The sequence below is a fragment of the Megalobrama amblycephala genome, linkage group LG19 (assembly GCF_018812025.1).
Source record: "Megalobrama amblycephala isolate DHTTF-2021 linkage group LG19, ASM1881202v1, whole genome shotgun sequence".
Taxonomy (NCBI): Eukaryota; Metazoa; Chordata; class Actinopteri; order Cypriniformes; family Xenocyprididae; genus Megalobrama; species Megalobrama amblycephala.
The window spans coordinates 8865131-8886120 of record NC_063062.1 but is presented as its reverse complement, the minus strand read 5'-3'; the positions used below and the strand labels follow the sequence as shown (position 1 = coordinate 8886120).

The 20990-nt window shown below is 36.9% G+C and overlaps 2 protein-coding genes across 3 annotated transcripts in view; one reads left to right on the top strand and one right to left on the bottom strand.

The window, feature by feature from the left end:
• Positions 1-610, bottom strand: part of zgc:173742 (DNA topoisomerase I, mitochondrial) — a 35685-nt gene extending 35075 nt beyond the window's left edge. The window contains exons 1-2 of one of the 2 annotated variants that reach the window (XM_048167761.1): positions 452-610; positions 64-152 (exon numbers count right to left, since the gene is read on the bottom strand). In XM_048167761.1, coding sequence (XP_048023718.1) covers positions 64-143 — 80 coding nt within the window. In that variant the 5' untranslated portion in view covers positions 144-152; positions 452-610. Of the gene's footprint in view, positions 1-63; positions 153-311 lie in introns of both variants that reach the window. The other variant, XM_048167760.1, reaches the window with a different exon arrangement.
• A 2282-nt stretch (positions 611-2892) lies between these two features.
• On the top strand, positions 2893-20215 carry mlycd (malonyl-CoA decarboxylase). The gene is made up of 5 exons (XM_048168533.1): positions 2893-3506; positions 12777-12889; positions 12968-13124; positions 13416-13568; positions 19401-20215. Exons 1-5 carry the CDS (start codon positions 2961-2963, stop codon positions 19944-19946), a joined length of 1515 nt encoding a protein of 504 aa, XP_048024490.1. The 5' UTR covers positions 2893-2960; the 3' UTR covers positions 19947-20215.
• The last annotated feature ends 775 nt before the right edge of the window (positions 20216-20990 follow it).

Sequence of the window (20990 nt, the reverse complement as noted above, 5' to 3'; positions counted from 1 at the left end):
ATTTGTTTGTGATGTATAAAGGGCCTAGTGGTTTGTTGTAATTTCAGTAACAGCTGTACTCACGCAAATGCATCTTCACTCGAGCATGGATTATCTTTCAACTCTGTTTCCATCTCTTTCACAGAGCAAGAGTCTTCTGCCATTCCTAAAAGCTGATACCAAGCAATTAAACAACTTTACAATATCACTGAAAGCAAAGCAGGTGTCTTAATAGGTTCACGAACTGCACAAAAAATAAATTCACTAATGGAATTAGCATGCCAAAACTTGCTCTGCCATGCGAATCAAGTCAATAAACATTAAAGTAATACCAGTAAATCCGTATACTGTGCAGTTGTTATGAATCCGCGTGGTTCTTAATCATACGGACGATGCACTGATTTGGTGTTTGGTGTCGTGAGTATTTTATAATCCCCTTTATGATATGTTTAAATTGTGATAGTGAAATTACCTGGTGGTTCAACAAATAATAATTTAAAATGGGTAATAAAATCGCATGCGAGTTTGAAATGTCTCGGACTCTACAATAAAAATCTGCTGAACGCGTTTGCACACTAGCGACACCAAATGGAATTGAGAAAAAATACTTTCCAAATGTATTCCCGCCTCGAATTCACGCCATTGGTTGATTTTGTCAGAGAGCAGTCTCTACGTTTTCTGATTGGCTAACACGCCAAGGTTATTCTCCTGTCACTGTAACCACACTTAAAGGTGCAATATGTAAGAATTTTGCAGTAAAATATCCCAAACCACTAGGCCAGTGTTATATATTTTGTTCACTTAAATATTTACAATATCCCAAATGTTTGCAACTATTTGTAAATCGTGAGAAAATTGCCTGTCAATTGCGTTATAACCGCGTTACCCTCGGTTTTATTTTGTAGAATATTTAATATTTTATATTATACTTTAAAGTATTTATATTATACTTTAATATGTACTTGTTTTAATAGGCAAGGGAACAGCTGTTATATTGATATATTTATAGACAGAAAACTAATTATTGTTATACAGTGGCAAGAAAAAGTATGTGAACCACTTGCAGAATCTGTGAAAATGTGAATAATTTTAATGAAATAAGAGAGATAATACAAAATGCATGTTATTTTTTTTTGTTTTGTTTTTTTGTTTTTGTTTAGTACTGTCTTGAGTAAGATATTTTACATAAAAGATGTTTGCATTTAGTTCACAAGACAAAACAATTGCTGGATTTATTAAAATAACCCCATTCATAAGTATGTGAACCATTGATTCTCAATACTGTGTGTGGTTACCTGGATGATCCATGACTGTTTTTGTGTTTTGTGATGGTTGTTCATGAGTCTCTTGTTTGTTCTGAGCAGTTAAACTGAGCTCTGTTCTTCAGAAAAATCCTCCAGCTCCTGCACATTCTTCAGTTTTCAAGCATTTTTGCATATTTGAACCCTTTCCAGCAGTGATTGAATGATTTTGAGATCCGTGTTTTCACACTGAGGACAATTGAGGGACTCAAACACAACTATTAAAAAAGGTTCAAACATTCACTGATGCTCCACAATGAAACACGACGCATTAAGAGTTGGGGTGTGAAAACTTTTGAACATGTCACAATTTTTCTTATTTTGTTTAAATATCGTTGTTTTACATTTAGTACTGCCCTTCGGAAGCAACAGAAGATAATTGCATGTTTCCTGGAAAAAAAATTAAGTACAATTTACCTTGATAGTTGAATTCAAAAGTGCATCGTGTTTCCTTCTGGAGCATCAGTGAATGTTTGAACCTTTTTTAATAGTTGTGTTTGAGTCCCTCAGTTGTCTTCAGTGTGAAAAGACGGATCTCAAAATCAATCAGTCACTGCTGGAAAGGGTTAAAATATGCAAAAATGCTTGAAAACTGAAGAATGTGCAGGAGCTGGAGGAATTTTCTGAAGAACAGAGCTCAGTTTAACTGCTCAGAACAAACCAACAAACCAACAAACATGAACAACCATCACAAAACACAAAAACAGTTGTGGATCATCCAGGTAATGACACACAGTATTGAGAATCAATGGTTCACATACTTATGAATGGGGTTATTTGAATAAATTCAGCTATTGTTTTGTCTTGTGAACTAAATGCAAAGATCTTTTATGTAAAATATCTTACTCAGGACAGTACTAAACAAAAAATAACATGCATTTTGTATGATCTCTCATTTTCAGAGATTCTGCAAGTGGTTCACATACTTTTTCTTGCCACTGTATATCTCAACACATTTAGTCTTATTGTTTAAATCTAATTTAAATGCATCCATCCATCATAAACTTACTCCACATGGCTCCGGGGGGTTAATAAAGGCCTTCTGAAGCGAAGTGATGCATTTTTGTAAGAAAAATATCCATATTTAACACGTTATAGAGTAAAATAACTAGCTTCCGCCAGAACGCATTCCGTATTTACAAAGAAAGTATATCGCCTCTTGCAGTTCAAAATGCTTATGCTACTGTACATCCTACGCATTCCGTATTCTTACAAAACTTTTTTGTAAGATGAATACGGAAGGCGGTATGGCGGAAGCTAGTTATTTTACTTTATAAGGTTTTAAATATTGATATTTTTCTTACACAAATACACATTAATTTGCATACATTTCCTGAACATAAATCTAAACTCTAGATAAAGACTTTATAGAATATTTTATTTGTTTATTCATTTATTTATTTACTTATTTTTGTTTTACTTTTATTTTTACTTTTACTAAAATTATAGCTGGGGAACAAGGTTCCTTATTCTTCAAAATCCCAATTTAATCCCCTGGTTACTACTGTATTAATTTTTTATAACGCCTTTTTTTAAGCTTAGTTCAGATTTGTGAGTTTGTATGACTGTCATGCATTTGACATACAACTGTGCGCGGTTCCTTTAAGAGATCCCGGAAGTAGATGTGCATTTCAACAGTGTATACTAGGTTTATTTTGGTGCGTATTTGTCAGGCGAGCAATGACACCTTTCCACTTATCTACAGCCGCGCGCTCTTTGCTAAAGTCTTATCGACACAGAGCTGTAATAAAAACGGTCCAGGGACTCAGAGCGTGGGAGTTCAGAAACATGTATCCATGCACTTCTATCGCAGAGCACAATAGCATGGAGGAGATCCTAAAAAAGACAGTGGTTCCATTGCCCACCTATGAGATGAGAGAGAAATCTCCACCTCCACCTGAATCCAACAGTCTGGAGTTTATGCACTTCTACAAGAGTTTAGAGAAAGAGCAAAGACTGGAGTTTCTCGAGAAGTTGTCTCATGATTTCGGGGTAGATCACAGATGGGCTTCGGATCTGGCCGCGAAAATGCTGGACACTCAGGGGCGGGATGTGGCCACTATCCTGCAGGTGGAGGACAGGTTACGGTACAGTTTAACACCTCGATACCGTCAGCTGCTCACGCACATCAGCAAGGTTCAGGGCGGTGTGAAGTTTCTGGTGGATCTCAGGGCAGATCTCATCGAGTTCGCATCCTCAAAAATTTGTGACAGCCCACACATGAGGGTAAATTCAATAATAATTTCATTGTTTTATGATATGTAGATATTAAATGTAATTGTTTTTGGGGTCATTCCAAGAAGAAAAGGTGGAGTTTGTGTCCTTTATACAGTGTTGGGAAAGTTACTTTTAAAAGTAATGCGTTACAATACCGTTACTCCTTAAAAAGTAACTAATTGTTACTTTTTATGGAAAGTAATGCATTATGTTACTTTTGATAAACAATTAAAAACAAAAGTTCTATTTTGGCAAATGTAAAGTCCCTTTCACACCACAAAAAGTTTCACTTTTGATGATCATTTCACTTTTCCAGCACACACAAACTCTGCACCTTACTCCCAATTTCACTCAATAAATGGGAAAACAAAGTAACTTGCCTTACTTATTTGAAAAAGTAACTCAAAATTACTTGAAAAAGTAAGCTGATTACATAACTCTCATTACTTGTAATGCGTTGCCCCCAACACTGTGTGTATATATACAATAAAAGAAAACACACACATACATACACACACACACACACACACACATATATGTATATGTGTACTCTATATATAATATATGTGTGTGTGTGTGTGTGTGTGTGTGTGTGTGTGTGTGTTCATGTATATGATGACATGCTCATGTTATTGTGTCCCGGGTTACATCTCAACCTTTTTTACCATAATATTAACATTTTTTTATTTCACTTTAACTCTGTTACCATGATTTTAAATAACTGATTATTGAAAATGTGATATATACAGTATGTACAGAGAAATATTATCATTGTCTTTTTGATTTACACTGTGTAGGCAGGTACCCATGTCATGGAATGACCTTTTGGCTTTTCAGATGGTGTCAGTGAAAACTGCATTCCTAAAAATGGCGTTGGTTATGACATGGCATGCAAACTTGTGATTTGCCCTTTCCCCTACTTTAGATCCTGGTGGTCTCTGATTTCACATGGCTGGTAGTGTTTGGAGCCAGATGACCTTTGTCCCACATTTGTGAACGTCACAGGCTTCAGCTGTGACATAGTTTGTAATGTTTTGGTGCCAAATATACATTTGAATTTATGGAATGCTGTTTTAATTTAAGCCACAACGTCACATGGACACATGACTGTTGTACACAAGTGATAGTCTACTGTGCCCAACATTTTGTTCCTGTTATAGCTCCTCCAAATTTAGTCAAATTGATAAAAGTTATCATCCGTTAGGGAAGATAAAGATTTTTGAATTAATTTGTTTAGAAACCAAGAATGTTTTTAGCTTGAACTTTTAGGAATTTTTATCCATTTTTTTCTCCTGCAGAATTCTGCAGTATCAGAAGACTTGTCATTCTTAAAATTCAACAAATCCCCTTGCATGTTTGTGTCTAATTTAATTATGCTTTCAGCTACTGGCAAGAATGCTTTCAGTTCAATTTCACACATTTACCATGATTTAAAATCCTTTCGGAAAGAATTTCAGAGATCTTTTCCCTCAAAATCAATGTAGAAAATGTGAAAATAATCCGTTTGGGCTTGGTCATACTTGAGAATAAGCTATTCATTAGAATTCAAGTCTGGGCTCTGGTTTGGCCATTCCAAATACAAACCTCCTTTTTATGTATTCCTTGTCCTTTGGGTCATTTATCTGTTGAAAAATTATTTTTTATTCCAAGAACACAACATTGGCAGATTGACCACTTTTCTCCTCAAAGATTTGTCTGTATTTGGCCTCATCTGTAATGCCCTTGATGGCAACACCCACAGAATGACACTGCCATGCTTTACACAGCATATGGCCCTTTGTCTGGGTAGATGCCTTTTGTAATTTTAAGAGTGAAAATGAGGCTGTGAGTAAAATAAACACAGTCTGTGCATTTAATGTACTGTTGTGTCAGTCTTTCAGCTGATAGAACATTGAAAATATGACTTTTCCCAGGTAATAAAAAAACTCTGGAAAACATGCTGTGAAAATTATATCTGACATAAGACTGCCTCACTTTCATTTGTGGAAAATTAATTACGGCGTCTACTTTGAATAAGCTCTATGAGGTTTTCTGAATGTTATGGGCTTCATTTGATATGAGTGTTTTGAGGCCAAGCAAGTCTTACCAGACTAAAAATCAAAAAAGGATAATTCTGCCAAAATATTTCAGGTTTTGTATAGTGGTTCCTAGCAAACTTCAGTTGTGACACCGTGTGTCTTTTTCAAAAGTGAGCATCTTTGTGAAGTGCAAAGAAATCATTGAAGTCTGGACAGTTTCCACATTTCATCCAAAGAGATGTGCAATACTCTTAGTTTTGTAGACTGCCTCTGGGTCACTTGCACAGCACCTTGTCCTGATGCTTTTTTTGAAGCAGTCCAATCTCAACTCCAATGTTTTTCCGCCGTTTTGTTACAAAGGACCTCATAGTGATTCTTGGAAAGTTTGAAGCTTTGCCAATCTTTTTATAGCCTTCTCAAGTGTTTTTCTTTCTTTTTTTCCCTAACGTTATCTCAAAGTTTCATGGGCAGCTCTTTGGTCTTCATGGCAGCAGGGATGATCTGATCTGATGTTTTAGTAATGAGACTTCAGAAAGCCAGCATTTATTGTGGAATTGAACACAGGTGGATTGAAAAACATGAGAACTGAATGCATGAGGTGATTTTTCAATTAATGTTCAGAAAAGAATATTGGTGTACTGCTAATTAAAGGTTACTACTTAATCCCTGGCTACTATTTACTAAAAGTAGTATGTGAAAAAGTACCCAGTATCACTAAAAATAAAGGTTTTTTTTTTTTTTTTTTTTTGCTGTAATGCCATAGAAGAACCATTTTGGTTCCTCAAGAAACCTTCCAGTGAACAGTTCTTGGGGTGTGTTCACACTTGTAGTTTGGTTATCTTGGCTCTTTTGGTCCCCGTTACCAAAAAAGAAAATAATACATTTAGTCCTGGTTCGCTTAGTGTTCACACTGTCATTTTTAAGTCCAATCCAAAAAAAGTCCTGTATTTGGTCTGTGTTGCGTTCACATTTCTGTCAAACCAAACCAGAGTTTGTTTGGAAGCAGACCGAGAGTCCAGGAGTCTCGATCCACATGTTTGGTGCACACCAGGGTTCTGAACTAGTGCTGTCACATCAGAGTTCATTTTAAGAACCTTTTCACTATAAAGAATCTTTTGTTAAATGGAAAGTTTCCATTAATGTTAGAGGTTCTTCATCGAACAATAGGTGTCAATTAAGAACCTTTATTTTTTTAAAAATGTATGCAACAATATTTCTGTTTCATTGTTGCCTCATGAGATTACAGCATTAGGTGCATGTTTAGTTCAGTTGTTATCTTGGAAATAAAAATAAAAAAAGTTATTATTAGTCAGATTTTTTTAGTGAAAAAATTTAATATTTCTTCTGTTTAATTTGTTCTATATACTTCAGAAATAAAAAGGGTAATATGGTAGTTTGCTATTCCACACAGTATTCACTTATTAGAGAATAGAGAGGACATTATAAAGACTTACCTAATAAAATTTCTATTTGAATACTTTGTAATTTGACTTTGCAGTACTAAAGAGTGGGAAATAAATAATCAATGAAAGCTGAATACTTTCTGAAAGCACAATTGATGTTAAGCTGACATTCAGCCAAGCAATAATTTGGTCACATGATCATTCATTGCGTATTCTGCACTTCATTTAAAAGCCTTTTTACCTGTTAGTGAGTGTTCACAGCTCTCAGCGGTGGCTTCCCCTGCTTCTCTCTCTCCATAATAATATTGCATTACAGTATATCCCTAAGGAATGCTTCAGAGAAACCGTCTGGCACACCTCCAGCCCACTGGGCCCTATCAGAAAAGATTCTGTGTCATTAATATGTCTGAGTTAGTGACAGTGAGGTGAAATGGCAGCCAGATGCAGGGTAAGGAGGTTATCTGCTACCCAAACTATCCATCAGTTGAGCCATTGCTAATATTAGTTACTGTTGCACACTCAGACAAGCTTTATGAATTGCCCTGTGAACAGCGCAGTTTTCAGTAACATGTGTTCATAAAGCTGTAAAAAAAAAAATACATTGGATATTATTTGTACATGGACTGGAATGAAGTACAACATTGCAAAGCGTCTTTTTTTCTGACATTTCTTCAACATTCTCACTACTTCAAATGAATATTCAGGAATCAAAAATTTTAATTGTAAGAAATTCAAAGCTTAAGTAAGCAGAACTGGCAGATTTTTATTTTGAACTCATACATTTTAATTGTTCTTAAATTGAAATAATATTTGAGTAAACTAAATCATGTGTTTAACTTAAAATTATCATGTAATCTCAACATAAACATTTTTATTACTGGAAACTAGCTAGCAATAACTAGATAACAGAAAATGCTAACTTGCTAAAATATAAAACATTTAACAAACCAAGACTCATGCACCACTTGTCAGCATGATGGTAACTCTCCAAAAACCCACTTTAACAGAAATTATTCTAAATTAGCATAATAAAACATTAATAACTACTAAATCTCCCACTTAACATTAATCTTACACACACACACACACACACACACACACAAAAAAATTATATAACACTTAATTTTAGCATTTACTCTCCCTTTCAAGTGCCATGGGCAAAACATGCTGGGAACAGAAATCCCTGCCCAGTTTTAGTTAAACTTAAGTTCGTCTAAATTCAAAGAAATGTGTTCGTAAAACTCAAAACAATGAAACAGTTCAGTTTACTTAAAATATATCAGTTCTGTGAACTGGAAAGAAAAAGAAAGTGCTAAATATGCATAAAAGTTAATTAGACTGAACTAATTTGTTTAATTTAAGTTTGTCCTACTCAAAACAATTAATTATTTTGAGCGTTAGGTTTTACAGTGAAGATTGTTGTAAAAATAAGCAGCTTTTATACTTCTGTACCTTAAATTATAAATGACTACAACACCTCTGATTCAAAGAGAGTAAAAACTAGATCCGAAAACTGTGAGCACTGATTTAGCTCACCTCCTACCAGCCTGAGTGCTGAAGAGCAAAATGCGTTAAAATGACAATAATCGGTCCAGACAGAGAACAGCTAAGATGCTGAGCTTTGCAGTAAACTTTAATCACACATCCCAAACTCTCTCAAGCAGAATTATCAGGATCCCAAAGAAATGTCAGTTCAAATCTCTGGGCAGGTGCATCTCTTGATATATAATCAATAAACAGATGTAGTCTGTCTGGACTCAAACAGGTGTCCTGCAGAGCTCCTCCAAGTCTGCATTATATTGGACTCTAAGTAAGCTTCTTGCAATGGTTTCCACAGAGCAATTTAGGAAGGCTGCACTGACATGCCCTCTGCAATATTAGTGATTTAAAGTTACATTGGGTGCCTTGTCAGTAAGCCATTTACATTTCCTCAGTCCATTAGTTTTGAGATTTATATTAGAGGTTTATATTATATACTGTAGCAGGAGAGGTCTGCTCTCTGAAGCATTTAAAAAATGCTTGTATTCAAAGCATTAGTGATGTACTGGAAAGAAAATTATTTGGCTGGAACTGCAATAACTAATATCAATTTGATTAACATTCTAACATTTCTATAAGCCATTTCAACATATTTTACTAAGCAACATGTTATCTTAAAATTCTGAACATTATACAAACATATATACATTGTTACTTTTGGTGTGAATTTTTTTATATATATATTTAAGTATATATTTTTAATTAAAGGAGTAGTTCACCCAAAAATGTTTGGATCCCATTGACTTTAAATATATCTTCTTTTGTGTTTCACAGAAGAAATAAAATCAGACAGGTTTAACAGGTTAGTTCACCCAAAAATGAAAATTCTGTCATTTATTACTCACCCTCATGTCATTCCACACCCGTAAGACCTTCGTTCATCTTCAGAACACAAATTAAGATATTTTTGATGAAATCCGAGAGGTATATGATTCATTCATAGACGGTACTAAAGACATAGTTAAAACTGTCGACGTGACTGCAGTGGTTCAACCTTAATTTTATGAAGCGACAAATACTTTTTGTGCACAAAACAAAAATAACGACTTTATTCAACAATCTCTTCTCTTTCCTGTCATTATCCTTACGCAGGTGACGCAGTGAGCACAGTGAAGGCTTCAGTGTTTACATCTAAATGCCGGCTCAGTATTGGCCAAAGCTGCACACGTGAGCAGCACAACACATGCTTGTGATGCTGATGCAGGAGCCGGCCAATAATGAGTTAAGATTAATTCAATAATTAGAATTAAGGTTGAACCACTGTAGTCACGTCGATGGTTTTAACGATGTCTTTAGTACCTTTCTGGATGATGATGTTGATTTTATTGCTGTCTATGGAAGAGTCATATACCTCTCGGATTTCATCGAAAATCTCTTAATTTGTGTTCCAAAGATGAACGAAGGTCTTACGGGTGTGGAACGACATGAGGGTGAGTAATTAATGACAGAATTTTCATTTTTGGGTGAACTATCCCTTCAAGCCATTTATATATTTTACAGAATATTTTACAATTTGAAACATTTACTTAAAGCCTTTATGTATAATGCATTATGAAGTTATTCATAATGTTCTATATAATGCATTATATATTTTGATAAATAATTGTAAACAAGGTTAAAATGCATTATGATATCTGCACATACCTTGTTACATCTGAAATTGCTTGTTTGGCATGTGTTTTAGTGCATTATACTTTCTAAAGGTGTGACTGGATAAGTATTATAACTGTGGTTACATATTCATGAGACCATACAATTCACTATAATGTGCATTACAATGGATAAGTAAAAATACTTTTATAATGCATTACATAGAAAGGCTTTTATTAAAGAGTTACCTGGTATTTTTCTCAAATTCTCATGGTGTTAAACATTTTATGTGTGAACAAGTAGGAATTGCTTTAATGATTTCTTCCATTTGCACCTGCTTTTTCCACTTTTCATTCACGTCAGTAAAATCTAAGAATGTCAAAAGCCCAATTTCAGGTGCAGTCATTGACACGTCCTTGACATTCTTGTTTCTTTTGTGCAGTGCAGTTTCCATGCAGCAAATGTTCTCTGCCCTTTTAAGTTTCAGCCTGGCACACTTTGGTGGGATTAATAATTTGTGATCTCTGTATCTGCCTTGATGCTTATAGTTTAGCGCAAGTTAGATATCTTCCCTTCTCTTGTGCACACAAGAAAGTATATAACATGGCCCAAACAGTTTGACTCTTTTTATAGTTGTGGCCTGCAGTGCAATGGTACATATCAAAGTTGGATTCCACTTATGCACGCTTGGCCCCAAAGTAAATTCGGCCGTGTAAGCAAATACAAAACTCTTTTGGGCAAATACTTTCAGCTGCCCTGAATTTTAAGGTAGAACATCGAATAAATGCTTAGAAGTAATTTCCCAGCCCAGAGAGGATTTGATGAGTTTAATGTTAAGTGGAACGGTGACTGCTGGGGCAGCTATAGGCTGTGGATTGCACTCTGAGTAAAGCTGAGATAGACAGAAAAGCAAAATGCCATAGACTACCACTCCAGTTCAGTCCCTGTTGGCCTGCTTTCCCGGAACAGCCATCCTGTTTTCAGGCAACGGTACGATCCCAACTTTGTTAGATTGTTTTGGTGCTATTGAGCAATTGGGAGCTTCAGACAACTTCACACCTTCACACCCCCAGGTTATTTTCTACATACAAATGCATCACTTAGTGGCGCACATTTATGTATGCTGATCTAAGCGAGCGGGCTTTATAGGGAAAAGCGTGCTGGGAAATGATAATTTGAGATCTTTTGCTTGCGGGCTCAGCTGAAAGTGCTACAATAAGGTCAGATTTTACGTGTACTACCTATAGATGAGGGCGAAGCACGCACAGACGGCCGGTGTTGATGTTTGATTGACAGGCCCACAATTCTTTTAAGCGCATGCATCTGTGGGTCAGGCTAGCGTAGAATTCTTAAAGCTGCTTTGTGTGAGTGCGCCAGAGACTAGATCTAGATATTTGTATGCGTGTTGTGTTGCTCATCACCATTATGAAAGAAATCTGACCCTCGAGGGAGAGTGCAGAACCATATCTCATGTGGGGAGCAACAGCTCTTTGATCAAATGGAACTGTGTTTACCACAGAAATCTTTCAGCGTCCTCGTATGGACGCTAACACCGATCCCGGCGCTCTAATGAGAACACCACCAGAGCAAATAAACAGATGCTAAGAGCTACAGAGGGAAATGAGACTCCTCTGAAAGTGTTGTATACAGTACAGATGAAATGGCAGCAACTGTGAGTTGGTGGGGTTGGTTCACACTATCTGTAAAAAGCGCCTGTGAAATATTAATTCCACCGGCGAAAGCTGCACACTTTATAATTAGGCGCCATTATGAGCGCAGCTGTCCTGAGAACGATTCTTGAAAATCGTTGGGTATTGCACATAAATTATAATATTAAGCCAGCCGTGTTCTACACTTTTGCAGCTTATTATTTTTTTCCCCCTGAAGCCCATTTATAATATTAGTTGAGGTTTTTTGCACATGGTTTAGTTTTGCATGACCATTTTCAACACCATCTTTGACCTTTATGATTAAACTGGATGGTTTTGCGGCTAAACTTTTAAGACTATATGTAAATAACCTCTTCGCAATACTGTGATGATTTCTGTATGACCCATTTTTGCAGCTTATTTTTTTATAAGTGGTCCGAGTGCAGTCAGAAGGGAGTTTTGCATTGGAAACATTGCATTTCAAGGTGGTTCAATTCAGTATTTCCATATGTAACTTTAGGTTTGTGTTGGATTTGTAATGAAAAATCTGAAATAAAAATAGCTTAAAACATTTATACATTTTAATTTCAACATAATTCGCATAACTTTGTGCCTATAGAAAACTTTGTGTGTCTGGAAAAACATTTAAAAAGCAAATTATTCTTTTTTTTATTTGAGTCTGATTATTTTGGTTTGATTCCATTCAGGTTCAGACAGTCCAGGGTTATTTTGGATAACTAAAACGATTAAAAATGTATTTATTTTTTTTATTTATTATAGCCTAACTTATTATATTTTAATTGAAAAAAACACTGAATTAAAATAAAATGAAATGTAAATATTAGATGAAAATAAGCCCTAAAATTAAACCTAAACAGTAGTCTTTTTGAAAAAAAGAAGAAAAAAAGCATATAAAAATGTATTAACAATTAAACTAAAATTGAAAACTGAAAATGTGAAAATAAAAGCTAATTCAAAATATGAGTATATAAATAATAATGTGCTGGTGATGAAACTACATGTTCACTTCTCACATTCTTCATCTCTGTTCTTCTGTGTTTGTGTATCTGTGTGTGTTAGGATCTGAACAGCACTCTGAAGAGTCTTCTGTCAGAATGGTTCTCTGTTGGGTTACTCCAGCTCGAAAGAATCACTTGGCGGTCCCCTTGCGAGATCCTTCAGAAGATCAGCCAGTAAGATCTCTCTTGCACTTATGAACATTTCCTTTTTATTTGCCGCCCCAGTTGAGCCTTTTATTCCTGATCCTACAGGTACGAGGCGGTCCACCCTGTGCGGAACTGGACGGATCTCAAACGCAGAGTGGGGCCATACCGTCGATGTTATGCCTTCACCCATGCCTCAATGCCTGGAGAACCACTAGTGGTGCTGCATGTTGCCTTAACTGAGGACATAGCAAATAACATCCAGGTAAATGCAAATGGAAATCACATTTGTTATTCATCACAAAGAATAATTGATTGCTTGATGGTCAGAATTTAAATAGACTGTAAATGTGATATTGGGTTCATGAAGAAAGTGTCTGTGTGCAATGTCATTACTTCTCACTAACATACCTGCTAGAAGTCAGAACCAGACAAATGTATTCAGAGACAGTAGTGGAGTAAGATAAAGACAATGTGCTCAGAATATACAGAAATCTGCCAACGCCTCCAGTCAGTTCCCTGTGAGTCTGTTAATATGTGCCTCTTATTTTCCAAGGGAATCGTGAGAGAGTTTGCCACTGTAGATGTGGACGAGGATGTGAACAAGATCAATGCGGCCATCTTCTACTCCATATCCTCCACTCAGGCTGGGCTGCAGGGGGTGGAGCTTGGAAATTACCTCATCAAGAGGGTGGTCCGAGAACTGCAGGTAGGCAAATGAATGAGAAAATAAATCATAAAAAGATAGTGCTGGTTATGTTCATCACAGCTGTTTAAAGAATTATTGCGTCGAAAACTCTGTAAATGAAAAATAAATGCTAGGATATAATAAACTGTAATAATAATATATTATTAACAGAAACTGAAAGTGCTGATATAGTAATTAGTAAATAATTTTAGACGTTTCAGAATTTTCTTCAAATAAGCAGTAGTTATTGAGGGGGAAAATTGTATGTTTTATTTTTTTGCCATTTAATAAATTTTGATTGTTTCAATATATTATTAATAATATTATTATTAAAGGTGCCCTAGAATGCGTTTTCACAAGATGTAATATAAGTCTAAGGTGTCCCCTGAATGTGTCTGTGAAGTTTCAGCTCAAAATACCCCATAGATTTTTTTTTTATTAATTTTTTTAACTGCCTATTTTGGGGCATCATTAAATATGTGCCGATTCAGCGCGCGGCCCCTTTAAATCTTGCGCTCCCCGCCCCCAAGTTCGCGACTGCCTTAAACAGCATAAACAGAGTTCACACAGCTAATATAACCCTCAAAATGGATCTTTACAAAATGTTCGTCATTCATGCTGCATGCATGCATCGGATCATGTAAGTATAGTATTTATTTGGATGTTTACTGATGATTCTGAAATATAGTTTGAGGCTATGCTCCGTGGCTAAAGCTAACGTTACACACTGTTGGAGAGATTTATAAAGAATGAAGTTGTTTAAAAATGAAAATAGCGACGTTCTTGTCTCCGTGAATACAGTAATAAACTATGGTAACTTTAACCACATTTAACAGTACATTAGCAACATGCTAACGAAACATTTAGAAAGACAATTTACAAATATCACTAAAAATATAATGATATCATGGGTCATGTCAGTTATTATTGCTCCATCTGCCATTTTTTTGCTATTGTCCTTGCTTGCTTACCTAGTCTGATGATTCAGCTGTGCACAAATCCAGACATCCTGCCCTTGTGTAATACCTTGAACATGGGCTGGCATATGCAAAAGTTGGGGGCGTACATATTATTGATCCAGACTATTGCGTCACAGTCTGTGTTATGTTGAGATTCGCTGTTCTTCGGAGGTCTTTTAAACAAATGAGATTTAAGTAAGAAGGAAGAAACAATGGTGTTTGAGACTCACTGTATGTCATTTCCATGTACTGAACTGTTTTTATTCAACTATGCCAAGGTAAATTCAATTTTCCATTCTACGGCACCTTTAATTACATTGAGTTTAAAAGTTACAATGTATGTACCATTTGTACCAATTGTGGTGCTCATGGCGTGAGATGCTGAAAAAACAATATACAATGCATAAAACAATATAAAATAAGAAATACCTCACACCTACAGTCTTTACTGGTGCAATTTTTACCATATCTTTATATAGCAGAAACAGTAAAATTAGTATGCAGTTCCAAATTGTGCAAATTGAGTTTAATGTGTGAGTATATGGTGTATTTACCGGAGAAGTCAATGTGGTAATTTTACAGCAATTTACTGGGTTTAATGTGTGAAAGGGGCCTATGTTAATCAATAATGTAATGTATTCAAATTATCTTTGTCAACAAATACTAATATGCAATTTAATATAATTAATTAATTGGCATTTTGTAATCAATTCAATAAAAAAATTAAATTGATTGACAACGCTAAATACTATAATGTGTTAATATATTTGTCCCACAGTGTCACCTAGTGCCAGGCATTGTACATAAGTATGTTTCTATCTGGAAGTGAGAAAAAAGCAGGAAAACTAATAAAATTCCAGCTGTCACCCTCAATAACATGAAGAAGGAAGGACGCATGGCATGTCACAGAGCTGCCTCTTTACTAGATGAAGGCGGAATTAAATGGAAAAGAAACGAGAGGCACTCAGGTTTATAGATTTGGATGAGTTTTTCTTCAGCGGGAGTGTTGGTGAAACAAAGTGCCGGGTGGTTGTTTGTGTAATAGAGGTAAACCCTAGTAAAGAGCTCTCTGCGAACGGCTGCGGTTCTCTGAGTGCTGATTTACCCATATGAGAGATTGAAGGCATCATTTGAGTGGAAATGACAGCTGATAGATATTATTTTATGCAAATTGTGCATGTTGATGCTCTGGATTTGTTTGAATTAGATTGTTTTTGAAGTGTGTGTGTGTGTGTGTGTGTGTGTGTGTGTGTGTGTGTGTGTAAATGTAGCTCGCTCGTTTATCTTTGAATTGAATTCCCTCCATCTCAGTCCATAGATATTCACATGAGCCTTACAACCATATGTTCTAGCAAAATACCATTGTTACTCTTGTTAATGTTACTACTGTAAATTATAAGTAGATTTTTTTTCCATTTTCTGAAGAACAGTTTCTTGTTTGTATGTGTTCAGTTATGTTCCAAGTTTAACACTGTTTAAACAAGTATTAGAAGCTTTTAGCTTTTTTTTTTCTTTTCAAAAATTACTTTGTCATTATTGTTGACAGTGATTGAACTTGGGAAAAAGTTAAATCTGAGTCTAATCTGTAACCTTTTAAGAATTGTTCACAAAAAGGTTCTTTAGGGAGACGAAAATGGTTCCTCTTTGACATCACTGCGAAAACTTTCTGTTGGAACCTTTATTTTTACCTTTGTCAGGGTAGCACCATATTTAATTTTTGACAAATGAAAACGAGGCTGTGAGAGATAGAATACAGTGCGTTCAATGGATTGTACTGTTGTTATTAACAATCCAATTGTTCATCTGATGAAACATCTTTCTGAAAAAACTTTAAGTAATCAAAATCCTCCATAAAACTGTTTTTAAAAGTTGTGAGTTGTGAAAATTACATGACCTAGGACCTTTATACAGTGCATGCCATTGTAAAGACTGTATGTCTATCCCTCACGGCCTTGTTTTTATTCAATATGTCGTCTATAAACTTTAGACAAACATGTTTTCTCACAGACTACATTCAGATTTAACTTTTCCTCAGATTTAACAATCTATTTAATAATAATAATTCCTTACATTTATATAGCGCTTTTCTGGGCACTCAAAGCGCTTTACTATTGAAGGGGAATCTCCTCAACCACCACCAATGTGCAGCATCCACCTGGATATGCAGGCAGCCATATTGCGCCAGAACGCCACCACACACCAGCTATTGGTGGAGAGGAGACAAAGTGATGAAGCAATCAGTGTATGGGGATGATTTAGGAGGCCATGATGGACGGAGGCCATAGGACAGAGGCCAATGGGCAAATTTGGCCAGGATGTCGGGGTTAACCCCTCTCTTTTCGAAGACTCCTGGGATTTTAATGACCACAGAGAGTCAGGACCTCGGTTTACGTCTCATCCGAAGGAGGTGCTTTTTGACGTATAGTTCCCCATCCTTCGGGGCATTAGGACCCACACAGACCACAGGGTAGCACCCCCTGCTGGCCTCACTAACACCTCTTCCAGCAGAACCTAGTTTTCCCAGGAGGTCTCCCATCCAGGTACTAACCAGGCTAGCCCTGCTTACACAGTGGGCAACCAGTCTTGGGCTAAAGGGTGATATGTTTAATCTGTGTAACAGATATATTTATAATTCATACAAAATCTATTCATAATTTACAGTAGTAACAAAGATGCCAGGGACACACTTAACAACTAGCTAAAACAATCTAAGACTGAACTCAACACACAAAGACGGTTTCCTTCGACTAAAGCAGATTTAAATACTTAGACACAGAATTTAAACAAACATCAACTGAATGCCAACTGGCTTTGACTCTGCACGTTTGGGCATGATCAGTCCTAAGTATCAAATTTCATAATAGGCCTTACAGTCGTTAAGTGTGTCCCTGGCTTCAGTGTGAAAAACATTTTATTAATTAAAGGAACTTTTTTCAACTATTAAGAACCTTTTGTATGAAAAGGTTCCACAGATGTTAAAGGGATAGTTCACCCAAAAATGAAAATTTGATGTTTATCTGCTTACCCCCAGCGCATCCAAGATGTAGGTGACTTTGTTTCTTCAGTAGAACACAAATGATGATTTTTAACTCCAACCGTCGCTGTCTGTCAGTCAAATAATGGGAGTGAATGGGAACTTGGATCAATAAGAGTCAAAAAACCTTGCATAGGCAAATCCAAATTAAACCCTGCAGCTCGTGACGACACATTGATGTCCTAAGACACGAAACGATCAGTTTGTGTGAGAAACCGAACAGTATTTATATAATTTTTTACCTCTAAAACACCACTATGTCCAACTGCGTTCAGCGCTCGGTTAATGAGGTCTGATCGCGCTCTGACAACGGCAGTGATGTCTAGCACTCATTCAAGTATATGCGCGAGACATCACTGCCGTTGTCAGAGCACGATCAGACCTAAGCAGTGCTAAGCGAGTGGACTGGTGTTTTAAGGTAAAAAATTATATAAATAATGTTCGGTTTCTCGCACAAACCGATCGTTTCGTGTCTTAGAACATCAGTGTGTCGTCATGAGCCGCAGGGTTTAATTTGGATTTGTCTATGCAAGGTTTTTCGACTCTTATTGATCCAAGTTCCCATTCACTCCCATTATATGACTGACAGACGGCAACGGTTGGAGTTAAAAATCATTATTTGTGTTCTGACGAAACAAAGTCACCTACATCTTGGATGCGCTGGGAGTAAGCAGATAAACATCAAATTTTCATTTTTGGGTGAACTATCCCTTTAAAGGTTCTTCATGGAACCATATGCCGCTTTTCCACCGTCGGGCTGAATGGTTCTGGGAACGGTTCTAGTATATATAAAAATTATATGATCCTCCATCCTCCATAACATGGTCGCTATTTACATCTCATATCGTCTGTAAACCAAAGGCAACCACTGATGCAATTGTATTACATTCCAAAGAGCGTCCGTTATCAGCCCCACAGTGGAAAATGAAAACCTATCCGTATCGACTGGGCCATGAAATGGTTAAGCAATGAGAACGATTTGGCTCTGGTGGTAAAGCAGCTATAGATGCCAATAAAGAACCTTTATTTTTAAGAGTGTGAGAGTCTGAGATCCAGGTGACTCACCATGCCACAAGGGGGACGATTGGCGTGATGGATGGATGATAGACAGAAAAAAAAGAGGTGGAGAAAGGTCACGGTGTGATTTAGGAGAAGAGGAGGGTTTGCTTGTCTTTCAGCAGAATCCTCATGGGTCTCTTTTGCACTCACTTTCTGTCTTACATTCACTCTCTTCTTGTCCTTACTCTTTATTCTCTCTCTCTCTTTCTCGTTCTCTGTAGCTTTTAAACCTGCTGACTGTTGTTTTACAGTAAATTGAGTTGATGAATGAAAAGTGACCCTTGGACATGCTTAATCTTCCTTCACTCCTGCCTGTCTGAAGGAGTGATGCATGGCAAAGAATGAAAGCGAGAGAGAAGTGTGATGGACTTGAAATGTGAAGGACTTAAAATCTCTGCTCCTCTGGGGCCAGTCTGACACGTTTGGTTTGTTCGGTGCTTTCTTCTGGTTGAATGTGGGCATAAGATGGAGAGAAAATGAGTGTGTCTATGTCCTTGTGGGGGAAGAGAAAGAGACACTGTAGACTTGTTCAACATGGTTTTTAAATTGGAACAAATGGAGTGTGTGGGTTAGGAAATAAAGAGAAAAGAAGAATCAGTAGAGAGGATATACTACTGTTAAAAAGTTTATTTTTTTGAAAGAAATGGATACTTTTATTCAGCAATGATGCATTAAATTGATCAAAAGAGACAGTATAGATTAAATTATTTATACATTTTTTGCATGATTTTATTATTAATTTGTGCATGTGTAAATATAGATATTTGAGAGTTAACTGTCTGTGTTTATCTTTCTGTGCAGAGTGAGTTCCCCCACATGGCCCAGTTCTCTAGTCTGTCTCCCATCCCTGGCTTCTCCTTATGGCTACAAGGGACTCTCGGACAGCACAAGAAGGAGGGACGCGCCACAGAACTCCTCTCTGAGCAGGAGTGGAGGGAGGTGGAGGACGTGACAGGAGCTGCTCCCGGTGCTCCAGCTCTGGAGGCCTTGCGCAGGCTCATCGGCACCAGCGAGTGGATCCGCTCCGATCGCCTGGTCCATGCTCTGGAACCTGCTCTAATGCGGCTCTGTGCCTGGTACCTGTATGGAGAAAAACGACGGGGCTACGCCCTAAACCCTGTGGCCAACTTCCACCTTCAGAACGGTGCCACCATGTGGAGGCTGAATTGGCAAGCCGACACAAGCCCGCGAGGCATCGCCAACTCCTGCGGCATAATGGTTAATTATCGCTACTTTTTGCAAGAGACCAGCACTAACAGCACTGCCTACATGCAGAATAAAGTCATTAAGGCCTCAGAACAGGTGGTGGGACTGGTGTCGCAATTCCAGAAGAACAGCAAGCTCTGAATCCATTCTGTTGCTCTGCATTGGGACAAGATGTGTTCGCTCTCAAATTCAGTGTTATAATTTTTAATTACTCTTATCTATAATGGGTGGATAAATGCAATGAGGGTTAAACAAGCCTTTTACAGATCCATTGGACTCTGCGACTGAAACCAGCCAGTCACATTTCATTTTTAGCTCAGAGATGGACAGTTGCACTCTGCCTTTCTGAAAGACAATAATCCAATAAATTCAATTTTAATAAAAAATTCAATTTCAATTCAAAAAAGGGACATTTACTCACCCTGAAAACCTGTATTAATTTCTTTCTTCCATAGAGATTCTTCCTGTAGCCTTTCCATTCAACAGTAGTTCACAATGACCACTTAGTGTCCAAAAAGGATGATAAAGCATTATTTAAAGCATTAAAGTAGTCCATGTGATTTGTGTACTATATTCCATGAAGGCAAACAACATATTTTGAATCAAATTAGAGGTTATTTGGCCTAAAAAAAAAAAAAAGAAATGTAAATTGCCACATATGTGTGGCCCGGAGTCAATTATTCCGCTTATACTACGGTTACCACACCTCAAGACACTATTCCAATGTTGTATTTCAACACATTTGTTAGGTTTTTGTCCTTAAAACACTCTTGTGTGTGGGACTAATTTCTTACGCATCTCATCCCAAGCCTCCATTGCTAATTCCAAAACGTCATTTCAGAACTAGTAATGGAGGCTTGAGACTTGATAGCAGAATAATACAGTAGATACAGTTATTAACACAGTTTGTGAATTAGCCTACATGAATCTGTGCGTTTCTCACGGCAGCAGTTTCTCTACTAATAGTGAAACTATAAGTTTATCTACCTCAAGAACTGCACAGTTATCACCTCGCTGGTGAGGAATGCCATGTATCTTTTAAGTTGCTAAACTATTTTACTGATTAATTCATCAGAGCGGCACTGACAAAACGTTTCTGTGTGACGTTTGTGTGTCTGTACTATACAGTACGTGTGTACGTTGGAAAGAGAGAGAGAGCGTGCGAGAGGGTATACGCTTTCAAGA